Below are 24,539 nucleotides of genomic sequence, written 5' to 3'. Positions count from 1 at the left end.
ATTAACATAGAAGTTCATATTTTAGAGAACATGTTAAAGAAGATGAAGGACTCCTGCCTCTTTTGGCCCAAATTACAAACCCTGAGTCTTTTATTGTCAATGCCGAAAAAAGTAATGGAATGAGACATTTAAAGTATCACTACATAATAGGAGAAGATTGTTGTTGTCCTGCAGCATTAGTGACTCACCATTAGTCTGCTGCCCAAAAGAAATGCAGTGACTACTTCAATAAGGATCACACACACACACACACACACACACACACACACACACACACACACACACACACACACACACACACACACACACACAAACTGAGAGAGACTGGATTACAGTAATCCAGGGACAGGGGGTATTTATAGGACTTCATTATCAGAGACAGACAGGATGCACCAATCAAGGAAAACAGATAAATGTGTTACGTAGTGTCTAGCAAGAAAGAAAACTAACACAGACAGCTAATTCAGCAAGTGAAGCTACTGTCAGTCTCAGAGGATCTGGTATGAATCAAAAACTTTGCTAATTAAAACCAAATTAAAATAATACACATTTTCAATTCAATAACTGAATTAAAACATATGGAAAGACAAGCACATTTGAAATATAACCTTGCCTGTAAGTGCCTGAAATAAAATATGACGACATCTTCACACTGGTTGGGAATGATGTGTGCAGGCTGGATGTGGGCTGCCATCAAATAATGTTCAAAGTAAACAATAGACTGTGAGGAAACAACAACCTGTGGTGCAGTTGACCTTTGACCTTGGCCTGTTTTATCTACTTTTTCCATTTTTGACAAATCTATCAACCTTATTCTAAATAGTTTAATCATAGATTTATTTTGTAGCGCTTGATTGTAACATACTGTATTACAGTTTCAAATATTGTATGAAGATGCAAGAACATACATTTATTATCCTTGCAGCCTATAGTTAATAGATCATTGAAGTAAAGTTGGTCTTACTGGAACCCCTCAATAAGCTTGCAATAAAAAAATGTGTTGAGAATATTAACTGAGAGAAAATAAAGTGGCCGTGTTTGTATGTTTTCCTTGTTTTTGCATTGGGACTGAACAGTATGAAAAAAAAGGTTCAGACACATCTCAGTAAGAAAATCATCCTTAGACTACAGAGGAGAGGTTGGCGTAATGGAAATAAGCTATCATTCTTGTTGCTTGTATTTTTTTGACCTATGTCTGTTTTTACTTCATGGATTAATAAAGTTGGATTGAATTCAACTTAATTTGTTCTAATTTGTTTTTTACACGTTTCAGCTGCTGTGGCATTACAATATGTTCTTGTCAAAAAGGCCTACTGTGTTTAGGTGAGTTGACCTCTTCACCCTGCAGATTATCTTCAGGATACACACACACACACACACACACACACACACACACACACACACACACACACACACACACACACACACACACACACACACACACACACACACACACACACACACACACACACAACCCTGTCCATCTGCTATAAGATCCTGGATTTAGCTTTTTATTTGTGTCTCATAGCTTGCTCACTCAAAGACGAAATTGCTGTTGCGCCCCCTAGTGGGCAAACAGTCATTTTATGAGGCTCTTCAGTAGAGCTGTAGGTCCTGCTGCTCGGCTTTAAGGCGGCGTTGAATACTAAGCTCACTTTCATAACACTTGACACAGGGATTTATGTAAAAACCATGTCTTATGTCATTAAATAACTAAGAGATTTAACATTTTAAATGTATTTATTTCATGAAAAACATACAGCTCTGGAAAAAACAGAAGGTATATAAACTCGACATTTCTCTTAAATCTTTATCTCTACATGTATGGCAATCATTCCAGTGTCTGTTGAATTCCAACACAGAGAAATGTTGTCATTAATTTAAAACAAACAAACTCGAAGACATACCTATAAATAGTCAAACAGGAGGAAATGATAATGCTGAAATGGTCTCTTTATTTTTTCCAGAGCTGTATTGTTAACAATTATATATAACATGGTGTTTTACATGAATTTCTATGAAACTTCTTAAAATTAATTGCAACCAAGTTTTTACATTTTTCGCCCCATTAGGCTTGACCATAAATCATTGAAAATATGATGAGTTTAATAGAAATGTATAGGGACACTTTTACAGTTGGGAAACGCATCAAGTATGACTAAATCGGCTTTTTATTGTAATATTGTATGAATCCTTACAGTAACTTTAACTATCTATTAGAGGATTAACTCAATTAATCTATTTTGGCATTCCTTTGTTCTTATGGTCAGCTGTTGATTCAACTATACATGACATATCAAACAACACCATCTTTACTCTCAATTGATATTTCAACAAATAATGATGATCAAGTTCAGTAGGAACATTTATAGACTGTTGGTGGATTAACGATTATAATATAGTTTAAGGTAAACTCGCTAATGTATACAAAAGGATTAAAGGGCACAATATATTACATAACTTATCACGTACAATGGTCTACTTGTGGTCTCTTAAAAATACATTAACGATTGCTGTTCCAGTTAGTGAATTATATTTAAGAACAATATAATAAATATCCCCATTCAGAATTTCTGTGTTTTTTTTACTATTTTGACTTCCTAACCTTCAATTTAAAATTCACTGTGAAAAAAAATTACTGATACTAACATTCATAACCAGGAATAGTTAAACACATAAAACAGATACTCAAAATATCAGTTTAACATCGTGCCTGGGTCAGGGTGAGACTGTAGAGGGCGTCAGAACTCTGTCTGCAGGTTTTCATTCAACATCAAGTACACAACAGCTTTGTGTTCTAATACCTAAGAAAACAAATCAATGTTAGATGCAAACAATAACATGTGTGTTTTGAATTGTGTAAGAAAAGCATATATTTCCTCACCTGTAGTAGTTGGGTTTGTAGGGTCCGTGTTTGCTGATGCCCAGGTACTTGCCCTGTTCATCAGTCAGCTCTGTGAGGTGAGCGTCAAACGTTGGCAGGTGAAGACTTGCCACATATTCATCTGAAATTTTAAGAGGCTTTATTATTGATGAATAAGATGATATTGAATATATATATACAGTATATATATATATATATATATATATATATAATTAAGCTGAGGACTTGCCCATCTTCTTTGGCAGCAGGTAGACATCCTGTTTGTAACGTCCATCAGGAGCACTGTAAAGCTCTATGAGAGCCAGAGCCTGAGGTAAAAGAGCAAGTGTTAAAGGAATACTTTCCACAAAAAGACCATTGGTACATCTATTACTCACCTTGTCTTATTTCGCATTATTGAAGATAACTTTGTTTTTCTCACACATACATGGTAAATGAAGAATGCATAAACTGAGAAAATTATTCATGTATTTATGTATATGGAGGGAGTTTAACAACAGAATAACTATATTAAAACATCAGTTTACAAACTCTCTGAACTTGTCTGGTATACTCAGTATAAAGTCTAATTTATCACTTTTTTAAAGATTTTTTTGGGCAACCAGTGCCTTTAATATAGTGCAGTTCAGAAACGGGGCGACAGAGGGGAACACGTGCAGCAAAGGGACTCAGGCCAGATTCGAACCTGGGTCCACCATCTGGGGATCAAACCCAGTATGTGGCCACCTGCTCTACCCACTGAGCTATACGACGGCCTAATTTATCACTTTTAAAACACTTTTGGATAAACACTCACACTTGCCCAAGTGCAATACTCGTCCATGTGAGTCAGGCCCCAATTTATTTTAATTCATCAAGAATTTCCTAAAATGTATATTGTTTGTTTGCCGTGGGGACAAAAATCAAGGTAACATGGTGTATAAAATTAACAAACAAATGGCTATTTTGTGGGTAAAGAATTCCTTTAACACAACAATACTTCCTCTGAAATACATTTATGGAAGACTTTTATTTTTCTAAATAAATCTCTAATGTAAATAACATAAAACATATATACCTGAGTGGTAGCGGTGATGGAGAGGACAAAAGAGGGCACAGTGGAGCAGCTCAGATTAAGCAAACGGCCCTGAGAGAAAATAAAAAAGGAAATGACATACTGTGATGTAGAATAGCCTTCTGGCTCTCCTGCTGCAGACCTGAACTAATTAGGAGCTGCATACTTTAAAAGCGATCAGTTAAATCTGTTCCTGGTGCTCAAATCCTCAACATTAAGCTCTGTTCTGACCTTCAGGGCCACCATAGTAATGCCAAGGAAGAGTTTTCAAGTCAATTTAAAAAATCTAGAAACCATTAGAAACCATTGCTTGAGTCTAGAAAGTTAACCAGCTTCACCTTACTTAGAATTATTGGCCACTTTGTCAAGGTAACTTTTAAACGCAGATGAAAGAGAGCGTACACTTTTTAATGGGTCTTTGTCTGATCTGCAGTACTTGTTTTGTTCCAGTTTAACCAGTGCATGCTAACCAATGCAAGGTGCCAGTGCATGCTGACAAGTGCATGCTAACTTCAGCTTGTAACAGAGAGCTACAGAGCTGTGGCAGTCGGACAAAACCAAACACCAGTCAGCCCAGGTCCGTCTAACTCTTTTCTGTTTATTCATTTCTCTCAACCTTTAAGCTTCTCTGTTTTTTTCTATTTCAACATCGTATATATGCAGGAATGGGATTATGTTTCAATGGGTCAGTAAGATGTCAGTTAAATGTCAGTTAGGCTAACTATTAGCTGACCAGTTAGTGAAACATTGATAGCAAAACATTTCCAGCTCTCTGTAAGGTCTGTGTAGCTCAACCTTTTCTAAGAGTCATTGTATAGAAGAAAAATGCTGGGTAACAGGGATAGCTTGATGCTATGTGAGAAAAGTAAAACAAAAGAGATACATTTAAAAAACAATATATCGACCTGTAAGCTGTGCAAAAAGCTAGTGTTACTTGAAATAATTTAAATCAATTCTGAGGTCAGGTGATTAATGTAGTGTTTTATTGTTTGTGTAATCCTGTTTCAGAGTAAACTGTGGGGCTATTATTTAACATATAGGTTTACAGACAGCACGATATCCCTCAGTGCTCGTGTAAATAACAGTATCATCACCTCAGCCAGCAGGATGATTCTCCTGCCATCAGGCCAGATAACATGATCCACCTGAGGCCTTACACGCTCCCACCTCAGCTCCGCTGTTCGTAGATTCACCTAAAGAAAATGAGTCACACAAAAAAGCTTAATTTTTATAGATGTACTGGTGGTCAAATCTAACCAAGTACATTTACTCAAGTACATATGATATATAGTATATATTTTATGCAGATGTATACTTCTGCTCTACTAGACCTCAGAGGTCAATATTGTGTATTTACAGCTTTACTGTAGTTACTAGATAAAAAAGATAAAACCCTTTTTGTACCTTTTCTCTGAAAACCAGCTAGTGTTAAAAATCATGGTTGTAGTGTTCCTTTGTGTGAAATTCCCCATTGTGGTAATTTTAGATGAAAATAATAAAGAAATGTACTGTGCCACACCTGTTTTTACTAATGTGTTTTACATTTACATAAATATTTAAAAATATTAATTTATTCTCGATCACTTCCATGTCATGCGACCCAGTGACTAGATTAACAAAAACAGTGTGTCCCACTCATCCAGTTTAGTACTACATTATTGCATTGATTTGGAATCATTGGGTCACATTAAATACAGTAGAAGCTATTGAAAAAAAATACTTTTCAATAAGAACTGGATCGTACATTATAAAAACACATTCATAAACACACAGTTCATACCAAATCTATCTCAGTGCTGGAGTGTCCCATGTTGCAGACTATGCAGCCGTTCTTCATTCTGTCCATATGTTCCCTCCCAACCACGTTTTTATTGCCTGTAGAGACAGATATATCAACCTGGAACTTATTTTGTTACTTTAATGAGAGCTCATCTAAGTTTGTAGAGAACATCAATTACCTGTGCATGTGATGACCATGTCCACCTGTCGAACCACTTCACCCAGTTTAATGACTCTGAAGCCATCCATACTAAGGGGGAGAGAAAAGAGCGTCACACTTTTTTAAAGTCCTGATGTTTTGCTTCAATATGCCATTGAAAGTGTCAAACACACTTTACATCTGTGCTGATAAAAGCTTCCTCTATTCATACCAGGCCTGAAGGGCACAAATGGGATCCGCTTCTGTGACATTGACAACAGCACCCAACGCTTTCAGTGCAGCACAGCAACCTTTGCCAACCTGAAGGAGAAAGAAAAGACGATGGTAGAGATGCTTAAATGTACAGTAAGTCACAATGTACAGCATTGCTGGGAGCTTTACTGACCTCCCCATATCCACACACCACCACCTGTTTTCCTCCAAACATGACGTCAGTGGTTCTCTTCAACCTGACAGAAGAGTTCAACATGGTGAAGCTGCTGCTCTGTATTTACCAGTGCTCCAACTGTATACGTTTAAAAGATAATTTATTACCCGTCCAGTACGGACTCCTTGCAGCAGTATAGGTTGTCAAATTTCTGCTTAGTCACCGAGTCGTTAACGTTCATCGCCGGGACACACAGCCTGCCTGCCTTTGACAGCTGGTACAACCTGAAACATGAGGGGAGACACACGTGTGAGGCGGAGAAGGTAGAAACATCATCAAGTTTTGTGTGAAACCCACCGATAGATTCCTGTAACACTTTCCTCCACAATGCCTTTCAAGTTCTTGAAAACGCTCGGGTACTTCTTCTGGATCCAGTGGGTTAGGTCACCTCCGTCATCCAGAATCTGTGGGGGGGGGGGGGGATTGGATAAGCTACATCCAATTAAGAACTTTCTAACAGTAATAGTTAAACACCGCCATTAAAGGCACAGTTTACCCAAACAAAACATAGATGTTATTTAAACTTAACTATGCAAATCTATCCGATGTGCTGACTTTAAGAGATCGGGCTGTAGCTCAAATAACGTAAAATACATTTTAGTACGTGACACTCAAAGCCTTGAATAGCTAAATCACACATCTTAGAACAGTATATTTAATTCATAGTCAGAAAGACACCTTGCTATTGTAGAGAGATATATTGCAACTGTTTTTGTCTGACATGCACTATTGGAGCAGACTATGAACACTATTTAAAGGAAAATAAGAAAAAAAATACATTGCTTTAACACAAAAAAAAATCCCTCACTAAGAAAAATGTGATTGCTTTTTAAAATAACTACACAACATAGATCTTTGTAGTAATAGTTTTTTGTACACAATTTAGAACACATTGATTTTTAATTGAATTGTTAAACACCACTGGTAAAATGCCACAAAAATGTCACTGTCATCTACAAACTTTGCCTTCTAAATCTTAAAATGAATGACGAGTCCCGTCTGCTGATATCAGTACCATGTTGGGCAGCCAGCTCTCAGCTCCGACACATTGGTCAATACACCACCAGAAGTCGTCCTCTGATTCTCCTCTCCATGCAAACACTGAGATGCCTGAGATAACGAGAGTATCAATCAGTTAATTAAACAATTCACTTGATTGAAAGAAAAGCAGATAAGCCAGATTGGAGGAGGAGGTGACGCAGACAGCCGTACCTCCTTCAGCCAGAGCAGCAGCCACAGCGTTCTGAGTGGAGAAGATGTTACAGGCTGCCCAGCGGCACTGAGCCCCCAACACAGAGAGGGTCTCCATCAACACCTGCAAGAGACAATACTTTTATTTCAAAATGGTGCATTTATAAACAAAGTAAGGTAAATGAAAATGCAAAACAAATATAGAAATTTTGTAAAAACTCCAAAATCGTGAACACAATGTGAAATAACTAAAAATATAGAAAAAAAGAAATGGCAAATTGCTGTGAAAAGATTTGTACAGTATATCTGAACTTACATTTTTAAAGTGGTAGTATTGGGCAGAAATGTGTCCAAAAAGTTAAAGCCACAATCATTTTCACGAAAAACTTTTTCTGGAGCAGTTTGTTTTCATGTTTCTACTCAGACAGGGACACCTCATCTTACTTATTAGTTTATTAAAAGCCAAATCTGGGATCAAATAACAAATGGTGTGTGTGTGTATTAAACTGACCGCTGTCTGTGGTGTGATGTGTGTGCAGCCCATCACTTTGGCTCCAGCCAGAGGTTTCTCTTCTCCTGCTCTTTTCCTCAGGATCATCAGCGCTGGCATTCCTGAATAACAGCAGCCACCAAATCATATTCAATTTGGTACTTGAATGATTGCTATATAAATGTATAATCATTACCACTTGTGAGGACATAAAACAGCTTTACCTTGCTCTGCGATCATTATTTCTCTGCGTCCAAATTCAGCCTGCTTGATGTTTTTGATGCAGAAGTCAGAAAGGCCTTTTGAGGTGAACTGAGGTTTGTCTCTGGGAGAGGATTCATCCTCAGAGCTGTCACTGCACGCTGAAATTAATTGTATTTAAACAATCTGATATAATGTCTTGTCCAAAAGCCGTAAGTTGAAGTATGAAAGAGAAAAAAAACATGGTTTGTTGACAGCTTTAAACGTTATGAATCGGCTCGGGTTTTCGAGTGTTGGTTGTGTGTTTGGAGTCAATCTGTAGCTAGGTGACTGTTTTTATCTGAGCCTTTGAAGTCTGTATAAACTCTGGCAGTGATTGGCACATTTGAGAAAGGATCACAGAGCCGATTAGGACCAAATTAAAGAGGCTTAATTCTTCAGGAGACTTTTCCTTTTAATTAAGGCTTAGCTGAAGGAGAAAGCACCGAGGATAATCCCCGGGGCCTGCGGTTCTCGTGTCTTGGGATCATAACCAGCTAAGTGTATGTATCAGAGACATGTGATCAGACTTAAGAGCGTGTGTGTATGTTGTGTTTTCCATGTTGCCTACCTGAACTGTAGCTATCAGTAGACGACTGCGAGATGGACCGAGACAAAGAGCAACGACCATTGTTGGCGGGACGTTTGTTGAATTCTTGCTTCTGGTCAGTGAACTGTATTTGCTGTAGAGCCAAAAAAAAAGACACAAAAACATGAAATAGTAAACTGAGGAAATCGGTTGTCAATTGACTGCAGGTCACAACCATAAAGTCTTAGCAAATTCATGCTTGAAACAGAACTGATGTATTGAAAGTCAAAATTGCACATCAGCTCCCTTCACAGCAGTCGTTCTTGTAAAGGACACCCTCTCTATTTCACTATCACCTACTCTCTCGTCTCCATTCTTATCCCTCTATCTGCTGCTGTCTCACCATCCGTTGTGGCTGTGTGAAGGCTGGACTGCTGCCACACGAGTCCCACTTTTCCATGTTTGCTCTCTGGCTGCTCGCCTGACTCTGCTGTCTGAGCTACAAGTCCAGCTCCAAAAAGAACAGACACACCCCTCAGTGACCCCACCTCCCAAAAATATGCATTGAGAGTTTGGAGCTTTAGGGGTTGCAGGTTTTTTGGATCATTAAGTTGGAAACTCTACTCTCAATAATGATTTAATATGGAGTGACGGTATACTGCATGTACACCATACTCCTACACCTTGCTAGATCCAATCTTTAATTTGAGCATGATCTCTGTTTTACACAAACAGAGCTGTTTACTGCACCAAGTGCTACCCAATTGGTTAAAATTGTTTCATCATGTCCCTTGTGTCATTAAAGGAACTTGAATGGATAAACTAACCCTTGTCATGTTGATATAATCTAGGTTATCTCACATCATGAATTGGTAGTGTTACCAGAATAACACGTAAATGCCAAAAACCTTGATCTGATATAAAAACCCATAACCAGTACCATCTTTCTTTCTGAAGATACCACAACTTGAACAATGAAAGTTCTGTAAAAAAAAATCAAATGAGAGACCCCTTTCTTTGACCCCTCTGCTGTGACAAGGCCTCTCTGAAAGCTAATTGCATTTGCTTCATGAATTACATATATTCCTCAGTCCGTTTGTATGTCATTCAACTGCTGTAAGTATAATAATGTGTAACAAAATGACATTCATCACCGTTATGAAACAACACGAGTCCTATCCACGTTACAAGCAAATATATTTGAACTGCTCCTCAGCGTTTATAATGAGGTTTTCTATGGGACTTCAGTTAGATTCAGCACCGTTAACATGCCTCACGTAAGTCAATCATTATTAGTTTTGTTTATAATCCTCTGATTTCAATTGCTGATAAAGTATTGGAGTAAAGTCTCAGTTGCTCCACTTTGCTAAAAGGATTTTTGCACTGGCCCGAGATGTCTCTTTATTTTTCTTCTCAGTACTGCTCACTTAAATAACAATGTCTTGAACGCTGTGTGCTACTCCCTTAAGCAGCTGCTTGATCTTTAACATAAAAGACATTAAGCTGTGACTTTAGGCAGTCGGAAAGTTTACCTAATGTTCACAAAACCATCTCTTACAGCGTTCCAACCAGATACTGTGGAAGTTCAACTAAATAAGGTACTATAAAAGCTTATATATTTTAGATCAAAGTGGTTTTGTGTAAATAAATCCCTGTGGGAAACCAATTGTGCATTCATTTGTTACCTGAAAAGTCTATATTTTTTGTAATCTTTTTGTGCTTTTATTTGTTGTTAGTAATAGTCAATAAAACCAAAGGAAATGGGCTGGGTTTTTTTTCTAAATGCTTATTTAACTGCCAACATTTAAAACAACCTCATGGTAATTCAAAATGCAGACCCGACTCGCTGTCCTCTAAAAGGAAAAACAAAGAGAAACATCTTCTGAAACAAAAGCAGTGATACCTTAATGCAGATGGACTGCACGGCCTCCTGGTCCTTGGCTTTAGTTATGTTCACTAGACTGTACACTTTCTTCATGCTGGCAGAGCGGCTCTCACACTGACTGCAGTAACTCTGCACAGCTGCACGCTCATGCTGGTGAGAGTTCACACAGTGACGCTTTATGCCACACCTTCACCCATTAACAGGCCCAGGTGGGAAGAGAAAATAAATAAATGGATTCTTTGTGAGGCTTACAGAGGAGAACTCTGGGAAAATATAAGTGAACAGGTTAGAGGTGAAGAGAAGAAAAGAGTTGTAAGGAAACCGAAGCTCAGTGAAGTGTTACTTGAGGCCACAGATGGAAGTGAGTGTGTAAGTGCACTCTGCTCTCAGGGTATACATTAAATAATAAATGTTGGACATGAACATACATTCATGACAGAGTTTTTTTAGGATAGATAAAGAAGAGTGCAGCTTTAGCAATAGAGGAAGCAGCAAAGGGAACAGACACAAGCATAATATTGTATATATAGTTGCATTCAGGGACACAGCAAGCAGCTTATTGTAGGTTTCTTTAAGTAAACAAATAATAGAGCCGGACTAATGTAGAATTAATGTAGATGTTATTTTCTCTGCAGCTGTGCAAGGTTACTGTCAGCGTCTTAAAGACACATTCCAGTGATTTTACACATGATGAGCTGAAAACCCTTCATGAAAAGTATAGCACAGCTTGTAAAAACTGTTAAATAATGGCTTCTGTGATCGAATTATGACAGATGCAAAGCAGGCCACAGAGATTTATAAGCTCACTTCTTCCCACTTTCATGACTCCTACGTTTTTGTATTCTTAATTGTGTGGTCACCAGCTTTATCTGAAGCTGTCTCAAGTGACTTCACCTGAGGCATCAGATTTCACACACCTCCCGTTGGAAACACAAAAGGCTTTATACAACTTTTTTTTTACAAATGCACCCCTGTGAACGGACGTTGATGTGTGAAATGGGCACCCTTCCCCTTTAATTCTGCTCTGTCATTTCAAAGACACAAAATGAGAGAAATATTTATGTGTGAGTGCCGGTCAAACATTCATAGAGGCCTGCACATTGCAACTAAACTCATTAACAGCCTAAGTATATGCCGATGCACGGTTCTTATTATAAATGCATGCAGCATGTATAATATCTTGACAGGTCTAACAAACCAGTAAAACTGCTTCTCACCATGTCAGTCTTCTGAGCTTCAGTCACCAGCTCTCCTGTCCCAGATTTAGACACCTCCGTCTTGTCTCTGTCCCCACTCTGATATGTCCTCCTGCTCTCTGCTGCCTTGAGCATCAGCAGCAGATTGGGGCTGCATTTTACTGAGTGATGTTTGCTGTTTTCCTCCTTTGCGTCTCCATTCACCACAGCCTCACATGGTGCAGGATATTCATCAGGTAGTGGCAGTGTCTGATCTATTTCCTCTGCCATGACTCCACTGGCAGCCAGGAATGATGTGAATACGATTCCTGTTCTGGTGATCTGTCAGCAGACCATACCCTGCCCACATACATCTGATATTCCTCCTGCAAGGCATCTGTTTACTCTAAACAGCAGCAGTTTTTGGGCTACTTTGATTAAATGTAAAGTAGATCATTAGATCTGGGTACAGTGTGTAAAGGGTAAACATTGATGTGAGGACGCCTTTTGGATGAGGGGGAATGTAGTGAAACTCACTTCAATCAAAAAGCCTTTAGGTAGAATCTGTTTTATACTCATACTGTATTTTGTGCTGAAATGTCTTCTGTTAATGTTAAGGCAAAGCCCTAAAAGCCTCAGGCATTTATACCTGTTGGGCCGCTTCTTGTTTTGTGTTGTTTTTGACAACATTAGCTCAAATCGCTTTGATCACAAAGACATATGTGCAATGCAAACAGAGACATTATACTTTATAAACAAACACGGTTAGCTGTTTACATTACAACCTACCAGCATCAACAGTGGCTGCATGATGATCGACCCCCTTCCTTTATGTCGGGGGAAAGACGAGAGGCACACTGATATCCAACTGGTGTATTTATCAGGATTTAAATAACTTACATTAAAGCTTTGAGTTGAAATCATTTTACAAATAAGGTCATACTTAAAAGATAATACTGTCCTAAAACATTTGTCATGTTAATTTATGAGCGTAATTTGTAATATGTTTTGCTTTAGAAATCCCACTTTGCTTTTTTCTCATTGAACTGCAGATAAAACAGAAAGATGAACGAAGACTTTATTTTTTCTACCCCCATAACATTGAAATTCCATTAGGAAGTTGTCTCTTTATGGCCAGTATGAACTTAAGGATGACAACAGCAAACAAAGCCGTATTAATGTAAATATGGGCCCCTAACCATTGTTTTAAATCTGAAATGAAACATCAGATTTGAAAACCAGATTTTAGACGGGGTTACGTATGAGCCATTATGATGGGTACATTTTAAATCCTTTGACTATTCTGTTGTGGTTGTCTAGCAAACACACTGTGGTCACATACTGTAGTTTAAAGATCATATTTTTAAGTGTTTCTTTCCTAGTTTTACTTACAGAGCCCCAATGTTAAACAAATGAATGTAGTGTTGGAGTATCAATAGGAGACATACTATTTGTTCCACTAGAGGGTGTAACAGTTTCAAGGCTGAGACAAACAGACCTTTAGTCCCTTCTCTCTGAAGACTTTGGGAGGGTTTCAGTTTGATTCCTTCTGCCCTGTCTCTTGGGTCTGAACCAGGAGAGGTTTATGAATCTCAGTCCAGAGGGAGGAGCGATGGGAGGGGGAGCAAATACTGAATCTTTCACTCTTTCTCAAATCTACTTGATACAGGAATTTCCGACTCTGGTGTTAAATTAAGATGGCTATAAAACTGTCCGTAGTGAGGTGTTGTGATCATGTTATCAGTATAAAAGAAGAATGAATGTTTCTCACTTCTTTTTTAGAATTGAGGTCACATAACAGAGACAAGTATGTGTGAAAAGTAAAACAATTTCCAAGCTTGTAGGTGTATAGCTTAACTCTAGCAACCATTTTAATGTATCACTTGCTTCTTCTTCTAAGTGAGTAGAATGAGGCTATGGTTTCTATTAGTCTCCTGTTTGCTCCATTAGAGATGACAGACTTTACTGAACAAAGCGGTTACAAGAAAAGAAAAAAACTGTCACATACTTTTACAATCAAATTCTGCTGTTAGTGTTACAACGCATCTGGATCTCCCTGTACATCCGATACGGAAATAAACCCTGATGTTGTTTTAGACTGAACACTAGTTACTGGCCATTTGTCAACCATCTTCAATTCAGCCGCCGTAGAATTTGCAAACTCACTGAACTGCATCATTGTTTTTCTTACAGGTATTTACCTATTTCTTCCAGGGCACACACTACGGCAGTGCTGCACTCATTTTGTGGTGCACTGTCTAGTTCCTTCTGTCAGGCAGGAGTGCAGCAGAGCTATGGCCAAGAATGAGAAGGCCCAAAGTGTCGTGGTGGAGCTAAGAAATCAGGCTTTATGGTTTTACACTTTGCACCATTTTAATTGTCAGCAAAATGTGAGGTATTACATAGAAAACTGATAGTTTATTACGGCTTGCATGCGGAACAGTTAGAACCCAAGTGCAGAAAGGTGCTTTATTGTATGAAGTCAGAAAAAAGCCAAAAAACCAAAACCAAAAACTCTCTCAACTTGAGCATTCAACTTCAACAAGGATCTGACAACAACTGAAAGAGAAACAGAATTTAAAACCAGCAACAGTAATCACAAAGACAAGACACAGGTGGGGAGGGAGGAAAAACACAGGAGCACCAGGTGAACACGATCAGCTAATCAAACAGGAGGGGAACACAGAGACAGGAAGTTAAAACAGACATAACTGGGGGTGAACACTTTTCAAAATAAAACGGGAAAACAAAGGCAGATCTTGACAACACTAAATAAAAACACAGATCGTACACACTGCATTAGGCTATGTTATTATCTCTTTTATTTTTGTATAACATGTATTTGTACATGAAAGAGGGGTACTATGGAGAGATATCACTACAGTGGGGCTCATTTCACAACAACATGGTTCACGGATGTCATTATCTTCATATGACAAATCTAGCTAGACAGAAAGCACACACACACACACACACACACACACACACACACACACACACACACACACACACACACACACACACACACACACACACACACACACACACACACACACACACAACAATTTACAGCTGTCATTCAGATTGTTCATTTTATGCAGATTTTTTACTGCACAAATGATTTATGTCAATAATACGGTTTATTTTTCTATGGTATATTATCTTCTTTTTACACTAGACTTTATAAATATCACTGCTTTGTCCAAAAAACTATCACATTAACCACAATTTTACTGTCGGGGTAAAAAGAGGTTGCATGTTAAACAACATACTGCACAAGCTTGTGTTGGTGGAGCAAAGAGGAAAATATAAAAGCCAAAAAGTCACTCAAATGTACATTTTTACAATACACCATATCCCCCTCAAGAATTCCTTAAGAACTATAATACAAAAAACATAGTTTTAAAATAAGTTGTGTGGTACAATTTGACGTAATGGCAGTTGTACAATTTTAAATAGAAACAGATTGCACAGAATGGATAAGAAAACCTTGATATATTAACAACGTTCACCCTAACATTGGTGTCATCTCGGTTCACTAGTTTTATTACTAACACGAGTAAGCTTGTTGGCCTTCATCGTGCTGTTCGTATGTTTTTGTACTGGCACAGGAGCAGGTGCTTGAAGGTGTTTTTGAAGGTCGTGTTGCAGAGGGCGTAGCATGCTGGGTTGATGGTGCTGTTGATGTAGCAGAGCCAGTAGCCGATGGTCCACAGTGAGTTTGGGATGCAGATGGTACAAAAGGTGTTGATCAGCACCATGACGTTGTATGGCGTCCATGTGGCTACAAAAGCAACCAGGATGGCCATAATGGTGCGCGTCACCTTTTTCTCCCTGGAAGAAACACCCTTCCTTTTCCACTTTGCCACAGCACTCTGCTTTGTCACCTGGACAAAGGAAAAGAAGAAGGATCTTTTATTTATTTAAAGTTTTTAAAGGATACCAATTGATTTTTTTTGGCAACTTGGGGACATTTAATGTTGACCTGTCATGGTGCCGATGTCCTTTCAAGTGTACAATTAAAGGGGAAACCCAGTTAGTGTTATTGAGTCAGGTTGCAGTGATGTTTAGCTAATGTTGCGAGAGGGCTGTCCGGTAATATATGTAATGGCTTGCTTGATTCATGTTTGTAAGATCCAGAGACTAAATTGTTGACAATCAGATAATCAATCAATCAAGTTTCTGTCTGCTCTAAATTGTAAATTGTCCAGCAGTGGCTCAGTCAGTCCAGCAGTGGCTCAGTAAGTAGGGGCTTGGACTGGGAATCGTAGGGTCGCCGGTTCAAGTCCCCGAACACTTGAAAATATGGAAGGGGGACTGCTACTTGGAGAGGTCCCAGTTCACTTCCTAGGCCCTGCTGTGGTCTCCTTGAGCAAGGCACTAGACACCTCCAATCCCCCCCTCCCCATTGCTCCCCGGGCTCTGCACAATAGCTGCCCACTGCTCCTAGTACTAGGATGGGTTAAATGCAGAGGACCAATTTCACTGTGTGTGCTCTGCTGTGTGCATGTATGTGATAAATAAAGAGGGTTTCATCCTCCGATTCTATCTAGGGTTTCATCCTCCGATTCTAAATTGGTGGAGCAACCGACAGTTCCATACCTAGATCCTGGAGCTGTAAACATTTTAGTCATATTCATTTTATTGGACACACTTATACTCAGTAATCAAATTTACCTTAAACAGGTTCCTTGCGGTCAGACTTTGTCTGTCAGCGGCCGAGTTCTCAGGAGAAGGTGGCTGAGTTTGGTTTGTCTTTTTCTCACCATATGAACATTTCTGAGATGAAGCAGGGACAGCAGTGTCTTTAGACGTTGAAGCGTGGTTCCCGTCTTCTGTGGAGTCTGCCTGATCGGTTCTTTCTTCATGACTGCGCCCGTTTCCATTCTGCTGCTGCAGCATTTCCTTCTCCTTACCATCCTCACCCTCCACCTGAGCATCTCCAGTTGTGATGCCGTTGTTGTGACATCCATCTTCCTGGCTGTGAGAGGGGCCCTCCCCCAGACTGGCCCCTGACGGCTTCCTAGTGTTCCTCTTCACGCGGCTGCGGCTGGCCTTGGAGATGCGCCAGTAAAGGTAGATCATGATGGCCACCGGTAGGTAAAATGCTGCGATGGCTGTCCCAAACGTCACTGCAGGGTTTGAGAAGAACTGAATGTAGCATTCACCTGGCGGCACGGTTCTCCCCCCCACTATGAACTGCCAGAACAAAATGGCCGGGGCCCACAGGACAAAGGACAAGACCCAGGCCGCAGCAATCATCAGACCCGCCATCTTGGTGCTGCGACGCGCTGGATAGCTGAGCGGTTTTGTGACACAGAAGTAACGGTCGAAACTGATGATGAGCAGGTTCATGACTGAAGCGTTGCTGACAACATAATCAACCGCCAGCCACAGGTCGCACACCACAGCTCCCAGGGGCCAGTAGCCAATCACAATGTAGACTGTGTAGAGGTTCATGGAGCAGAGGCCAATAATGAGGTCTGCACAGGCCAGGCTGAACAGGAAGTAGTTGTTGACAGTCTGCAGGTTCCTGTTTACCTTTAGAGAAACAACATGGGGCAGGCTGTCAGATGCTAATCTTTTTTTGTACCAAGTGATGTGTGTTTTCTCATTTTCTATTAGATTACTACCCTGCATGAGCTGGCTGTATTCTTATCTCTATATCTGGCAGTGCTTTTCAAAGTGTCCAGAGGTGGATATTTGAGACTTTAATGAGCAAAACAAGTAAACCCAAACCTTTATAGAGAGCATGACCAGGATGTTTCCAATGACAGTGAACAGACTTAGGGATCCGGCCACCAGGATGATGAGTACAATCTCCACGGTCGAGTACGGGCTTGCAGAGAAGAGGCTGCCATTATCATCGCTGCTGATGTTGGTGGTTTTGGAGGAATTCAGAGTCTCCATACTGGCTGGTTTATGGATTTCTTTCTCAGGCTCGAATCATATCCGTACAATACCTGGAAAACACAAAACATTGTGAAGTATTAAGCTTCTTTTTTTGCAACTTTTTAGATTTTTGTGATGTTTGTGTGTGCTTCATCTGTCTGCAGTCACAGATGCCAAATTATGCGTAACTTTCAGCATGTAAACATTTTGCAGGTGTTTGACTGTTTTGAGTTCACGGTGCGAAGGAGACAGGTGAGCAAATAAAGCTGCAGCAGCTGTGTTTTACATATACAACAGTGTCCCTCACACACATATCAGGAACAACAGCTTAGAAATATGAAATCGAGACAGTTTGTGTAATCTTATATCTGTAAATCAGCTGTTATTCCATGATCAACTAGCTGATGACTTAATGGTATCAGATGCTGCGTAGAGTGATTTTTAAATCATTTTGGATTCTAATATTTGGTTTGAGCCTATTTTACATCGTATGAATGATTTCTTTGCGAAACCACTCTCTTCTCCAGTAGGGTGGGAATCCCTACATGCCCCATAATACAATTTTATTGAGATTTCAAACTTTTGCAATATATTGAATTGCCATACATTTTGTTTTAATACATTTTTATTCCAACTGCGAATAGGCATTGTCTGCTTCATATTTCATCTGTTTCGGTAGACTGAACAAACCATTTTTGCCAAATAACAATTCAAATGAAATTGCAATATTAGTCATTAACAGGTTGTTGATTCAATGTTGCCAACACATCCAGATACTATACTGTATCAATTTCCCCCCACCCCTATCGTAAGGGACCTGGAAGTATAAACTTTGATCAGAGTTGATTTGTTAAATTTCACATTCGAACTTGAAAGTCACAAAATGCCCTTTGGGAGTATCTAATCCATGCATGAGATTTAATATAAAAATGTCAAGTAATAATCTGGATCCTGCAGACATAGAGGAGTCCCTTCATATCAAAGCTGCTAGCCCGGTTCAGAAATTGGATTCTGTTTGTGCTTTCTGTTTGCTCTTTGAGACAGATCCAAACCAACCTTAATAGATGTAACTGTTTTTAATGTGAGGCGGGGGCAGAATCTGTGAGGCTTAAGAGGGTTTATGAGCAATAACATTTCTTGCCTTCTGAGTGGGAGAAAAAAAGGAGAAATGTTTCTTTGGCACTGAAACTACCTAATATTAGGGTTACAAAATACTGCTTCAATGAATGTACACACAGAGTTACACTCGGGGCCCCCCACGCTGGTAATCAAGGCATTCATGGTGCCTTGGATTAAAGCACCTATACATAACATATTAAACGCGTACGGAGATACCTGTTAATTTGTATATGCCATAGGTTGTGTATTCGCAACGTCCCACGCCAAGCAAACAGTCAACAAAACACCATGATTAAGGCAAAGTATCATTATGGGAACTATTATGTCAAAAACCCAAAAACATTAGGAATAGATTTACAATAAGCACAGCATAGCAATGTGATTAACTGGTGTATTCTGATCAGAAAATCAATGTAAAGACACTTAGATGAGACCATGACGGTTTTTGCATTCTCCTAAAACCATGTAAGTGACTCCATTAGGCCGCATGATAACATCATACTGTACCTGAGAGATGTTTCCTTCCTGCTCTTACAGCCAGATGAAACTTCATTAGAGCATCTCTAACTCCATCACCTACTCATCAAAGACCCATTCTGGGCCTTTTCTGTAGCAAATGAGAAAGAGCTGGTGTGAGCATGTGTGTGTTTGTGTGCATTTGTGTGTGTGTGTGTGTGTGTGTGTGTGTGTGTGTGTGTGTGTGTGTGTGTGTGTGTGTGTGTGTGTGTGTGTGTGTGTGTGTGTGTGTGTGTGTGTGTGTGTGTGTGTGTGTGTGTGCGTTAATTTAATTTAATTTAAGTATATTTTCCAGCCTTCAAGTTATGAGTCTGAAGATTTAGAGAAACAGTATAATATTTGTAATAATGTAAATATCAGGGTTAGTTGAAAATTAGTCTTAGGTTTAAAAACTTGCTTAGGGTTATGGTGGGAGTAAGTCATTTAGCACTAACGACTGACATAAAGTGTGTCTCTAGAGAATTTAGAGTGAAATAATGCAATGGCTTGATCCTATTAAATAAATAAGCAATTACAATTATGTGTTAATACTTATGAAGCACAGAAAAACGATCAGGTAAAAAGAACTACTTAAAATTTGTGATTTTTGTTGGCCACTTGAGGGCAACAAAAACAAGTTGTGATCACAGCCCTGACATAACGCCACCTTAATTGGTGGGGAAAAAATGAAAGAGGGTAGTTTCAATTATTAGTATTGCAAATACAAAAAATATACGTTTGGTAACAATTGCTTGTTCAGTCCACTAGAGGGAGTTTGAAATACAATAAATCAGAAATGTGCCAATTTTTTTTTAGATAAACAGATGTTGACATCTAACTGCATAAGGTACAGTTGAAAAGAGGTCATAAATCACATTAAATGTTATCGTAATGCTCAGCATATCTAAACATGTTTAAAACTGGATAGATACCATAGCATTGGGCTTCTAGTAGTTCTCACCACTATAAATTGTCTTTTTGTTAAAAGGTGCTGTACAAATAAGGGCCTTGCTGCACCAGTTTGCAATGAACATTTGGACCACAAAACAAACTGTCAGTTCAAACTGTTTAATAGTCTGTAGTTACCATTTGATGTGGCATTGGTTGGTCCAAACTAATAAGACCAACATTACTAAACCTCCCTAATTGTAATCCAGGGCTACTGGACAGAGTCACGGAGGCAAACAGTATTTCTTTGACAGGCACAGAAACGTGGTAATTAGATCGAGCAGATGCTGCCTGCAACAGCTGTACCGGTAATATGCCTCTAGCTTACAGTAGTGCTCATCTGGCTGGGTGAGCACGGCTTTAAAAAGTCTGTACTGTCTATGATATCATGAACGATACATACGAAAGACAGGTGAGGTGGTGAAACAAGAGGCTTGTTTGCAGAGCCGAGAGCGGACGTTACATAGAGTACACAGTTTCATCAAAAGGACGGTTTAACGACTGCAGGATCAAAGTGTTGCTACATTTAATTATTTCATTGAAAAGCGATTTCTATCCCATAAATGTCTTTAACTGTTTACTATATTTTTTTCTGAACAAACATCCTCCTAAAGGGGAATCCAATTCAACATGGAATTGCAAAGAACGTACATACTATATATCAATGCATATCAGATAAATGGACTTAAACACACACTACTTAGACTGAGCAATTGTTGTAATCGTAACAGTAACATTTGACAGATTTAAAAATGTTTTTCAGTATTTTGAAGCAAAGGGTTCTGATGTATTGCACAAGTAACTGTTAGTAGGTTTGCAACACGTGTTTGTTGTGATTTCAGAGAACTGTGTGCTGAATCTGAAGAGTGGGACATTTCACATCAGCCTGAGCTTTTGACTCGCACAGCAGTGTAACGGAGAGAAGAGAAAACCACTCAATATTCAATGCAGCACTGCGATGGAGCCAGGAAAAAAGTACAGAAAAGCTAAATACGAAGTGTGACGAGGGTGTAAAGGACTAACAAATAAATATGAAACAACAAGGTACAGAGGAGGTGACACAAAAAGGAACAAGAATATAAAAGTATTTTCACTTTTAACAGAAGAGAGGCCACTGAGGGACTCCATCTCAGGGGACAGGACTAAGAGAGTTAATGAGCAAAGACTGAATAGCTTGATGCCATCTCGTAGGCCTGCACTTTTCACCAGGAAAGCTGCCTGTTTGAAATCTAATCTCCTCTTACACACAAACATGTGTAACCAGGGGGATTCCTCTGCAGCACGGAGACTGGGGAATCCAGAGAAAGATCTGACGCTGATAGAATCCTTTCAGCATTGAAATGGTGATAACCATTTCTAATGAAGCCTTTAGTGAACAATAAAACATTTTACAGTTCCAGCCTCAAATACTCGCAACTGAAATAGGATGTTATCATGTGTGGAGTAGAACATTAAATATAATTTAAGTTAACATTCATTCTATTCCTGAAACCTCCCTTTAGTCTGTTAATGACATGTTCATCAATATTTTATTGTTCTCATAATAGTGCTTCATATTTACATAGTGTTTTTTTTATATGGTTTACACAAATGGTTCAGTTACGCTAAGAAACATTTAAATCAATCTTTCTAATTTGCAGCAAAATAAAAAAATAATTTCTGACTTTCATTTATATATTAAACATTTATCAAAGTAAATATGGAGTAAGTCAAGTGTCCTTGTTTGCAGCAGTTTGATAAATCCACAGAGAAATGTTATCTTACCGTGTCTGCTGGGATTGACATGGAGGAGATGTTTTAGTTTATTCCATGTTAGTCTCACCTCTGACGACACTGGAGCAGAGAGAGAAGCAGAGAGTAACCCAACGCTGATGTCGCCCCTCCTCTGACAAGAACCAGTGTGTGTGTTTGTGTATGTGTGTGTTTGTGCATGTTTTTTTTTGTGTGAGTGTTAGAGAGAGACAAAAAGAGAGACTGGCAGGCAGGGAGGGGTTAAGGGGGGCTATTAGACGTGATGTATCCCTTAAGCCAGGGTTGGACATTTTAATAAAGGAGAGACGGAGTCAGACAGAGATGGAGGAGATGTTTGTTTCAGGACCATGGAAAGCACTGGTCTCTCCAGCACAAACCCACTATATTATCTTCCATTACAAAAGATAATGTGAAGAGGTCTGAGTGGCTGTGGCATTAGATAAAATGGTAAAGCACTATTAAAAGGAGGACAAAAGAGGGTTGCACTGTTATTTTGCTGTAGGACGTTAACCTTTAGGACTCTGTTGTTTTGACCTTTTAACCAAACTTGTGACGCAGTGTGCCCCAGTTGGTGGATGACCTTACTTTGATGGAATTACCTTAAAGAATAATGGTCCCTCTCCATGAAACAATATTGCAAAGAAAATGAGGAGTGTGCCACCGCACAGTCCTGATGATCTGATATGAGAAAAGACAAGATGATTAATTGAGCTTGGTCCAGACTAATGACGCACTAATCAGATCAACTTCGGTCTAATAGTTAAATTGCTTGGATAAAATGTAAACTGTGTAAGACTTCTGCACATTTTATATTCTGCGTTATTACTTTAATTTCATATCAAATAGTAATTATTTAATTCATGTGATAGAAAAATGTGTTTGTGCATTAATGGCTGAGCTTCTCTCCTTCTGTTTGACGATTTGTCATGAACACAAATCAATATGACTTGTGTTTCCACATGTATGTTTTGTTTCCTGTCTCCTTGAAGCTCTCTTCCAATTTAAAAAACAATCTGGCATGTCTTATTATTTCTAAATATAAAAAAAGAGAGAAAATACATTTGAGCTCTATTACTTAACCTGATGATGCATGATAACACAGGCATTAAATAAAGTTTGAATTGGGTTCTGCTATTTAGTTACATGAATTGCAAATGGGTTAAAGGGATAGTTGAATATTTTGTGAAACACACTCTTTTGCTTTCTTATAAAGAGTTACTTCTGTAAATAGGGATATATTTCGAAAACAGCTATATTGTGGGACATAACCCCCAGTACAACATTACTTATGATATTACATGTTCATTTTCTGAACTTAATAGATGTTCGTCACTGGAATTTGTCACCTTATTATTGAGCTAGACCTTTATTTGCCGTCTTTGAGCCAAAACTCAGCATTGAATGAGTAATCTGTGAGGGTGGTACAGTCGTTGCATGGTAACATCATTTAAAAGCTTCCTCGCAAGCACATTAAATCACGTCTGCATATGTTTGTACGTGGACTGTTTAAAAGTCATTAAAACTGTAGTAGTGTTGGATCAGATGTTTTTTTCTGTGGTCTAACACGTAAGCTGACGAACCACAAAAAAACACTTTCTGTTTCACACGTTAATGGGCTGAAAAAGTAGTGTTATGGGTTAAAGGGATGGCAGACAGAAACCATAGAGATGCCCTGCTGCAGGGCATACGTTGTATGTTAATGAAAAGCAAGTGATAAAAGCTGTCACCCATTGCACACTGCCCCTCACCTCTCTCATCCTCATTACTTTTTATCCACACATGTTCAAACCTTCTCTGTTTCTTGTCCTTGTTAGTTCAAATCTCAAAGCACAAGTCCATAATAAATTATATTAATCTGTAGTGTCTTCAGAGTGAGGGGAACACTATTCAAAAGTTGCCATCGACCACTCTAAGCACTCGAGGAATAAAAAATAAAAAGCAGCTATATAAAGCTCTTTCATCCTATGAAACGAAGCCTTAAGGCTGCAAGGAAATGAGGTCATCTAGTTAGAGCCCAAGCAGATGTTTGAATGGTGGAGGGCCACACACAATGCCCATCCAACACAAGGCAGCATCACATTTTCTGAAATTCACTGGTGCATACAGTTGTCAACAAAGATGTGGAATTCAGAAAACCTAAATGTCACACTGCATGCTTTTCTTTGCTTACACAATTACAGTGTATACTACATTGTTTGTTAATGGGATAATGTATATGAAACAGACATTTACTGTAACTCTTCTCTGGGCCTGAAGCTAATCGTGACATACAAATCGTGACTCCTGTTCTGAAGACGCATCAAAGATCTTAAATCATGATTGTGTTCATGAACAGTTTCTATTGGCACTGATATTACCTGTACATACCATGGATTCCAGTCACAGAACTGCATATCTGTATTCTTGAAAAACAAATGACATGTGAATACTCAAAGTTGTCAGAATCCTCAAACACTGTTAGAACCATCTGGATGAAAAAACGGTTCTCTCTTCTGCACGATAAAAAATACTGTCAACTC

General features: G+C 38.9%; 2 protein-coding genes across 3 annotated transcripts; both read right to left on the bottom strand.

The window, feature by feature from the left end:
- Positions 1–2,880: 2,880 nt before the first annotated feature.
- LOC134880386 (S-adenosylhomocysteine hydrolase-like protein 1) lies at positions 2,881–12,105 on the bottom strand. 2 transcript variants are annotated; one of them, XM_063907323.1, is made up of 16 exons: positions 11,857–12,105; positions 8,797–8,908; positions 8,210–8,347; positions 8,007–8,107; positions 7,517–7,619; positions 7,320–7,414; positions 6,602–6,708; positions 6,412–6,528; positions 6,263–6,326; positions 6,089–6,177; positions 5,897–5,967; positions 5,719–5,813; positions 5,033–5,131; positions 3,942–4,010; positions 3,114–3,192; positions 2,881–3,005 (listed from the first exon to the last, which is right to left on the bottom strand). In XM_063907323.1, exons 1-16 carry the CDS (start codon positions 12,103–12,105, stop codon positions 2,881–2,883), a joined length of 1,713 nt encoding a protein of 570 aa, XP_063763393.1. The 2 variants fall into 2 exon arrangements, with proteins under 2 accessions (XP_063763393.1, XP_063763402.1); XM_063907332.1 differs by lacking the exon at positions 11,857–12,105 and adding an exon at positions 10,658–10,732.
- Positions 12,106–14,619: 2,514 nt separating this feature from the next.
- On the bottom strand, positions 14,620–22,144 carry LOC134882456 (muscarinic acetylcholine receptor M2-like). The gene is made up of 4 exons (XM_063910148.1): positions 22,033–22,144; positions 17,554–17,777; positions 16,492–17,355; positions 14,620–15,701 (listed from the first exon to the last, which is right to left on the bottom strand). Exons 2-4 carry the CDS (start codon positions 17,722–17,724, stop codon positions 15,390–15,392), a joined length of 1,347 nt encoding a protein of 448 aa, XP_063766218.1. The 5' UTR covers positions 17,725–17,777; positions 22,033–22,144; the 3' UTR covers positions 14,620–15,389.
- Positions 22,145–24,539: the final 2,395 nt, after the last annotated feature.

Source organism: Eleginops maclovinus, chromosome 2, assembly GCF_036324505.1.
Source record: "Eleginops maclovinus isolate JMC-PN-2008 ecotype Puerto Natales chromosome 2, JC_Emac_rtc_rv5, whole genome shotgun sequence".
NCBI lineage: Eukaryota > Metazoa > Chordata > Actinopteri > Perciformes > Eleginopidae > Eleginops > Eleginops maclovinus.
This window is presented reverse-complemented; position numbering and strand designations above follow the sequence as displayed.

Excerpts from the sequence above, each read along its gene's own strand:
- LOC134880386 (XM_063907323.1), bottom strand. The coding sequence starts at position 12,105 with ATGGCAGAGGAAATAGATCAGACACTGCCACTACCTGATGAATATCCT. Across the intron at positions 8,348-8,796 it reads TACTGATAGCTACAGTTCAG|CGTGCAGTGACAGCTCTGAG; the intron begins GTAGGCAACATG and ends AATTAATTTCAG. Across the intron at positions 5,968-6,088 it reads ATTTGTGCCCTTCAGGCCTG|TATGGATGGCTTCAGAGTCA; the intron begins GTATGAATAGAG and ends TCTCCCCCTTAG.
- LOC134882456 (XM_063910148.1), bottom strand. The coding sequence starts at position 17,724 with ATGGAGACTCTGAATTCCTCCAAAACCACCAACATCAGCAGCGATGAT. Across the intron at positions 17,356-17,553 it reads TGGTCATGCTCTCTATAAAG|GTAAACAGGAACCTGCAGAC; the intron begins GTTTGGGTTTAC and ends GTTTCTCTAAAG. Across the intron at positions 15,702-16,491 it reads CCGCAAGGAACCTGTTTAAG|GTGACAAAGCAGAGTGCTGT; the intron begins GTAAATTTGATT and ends TCCTTTGTCCAG.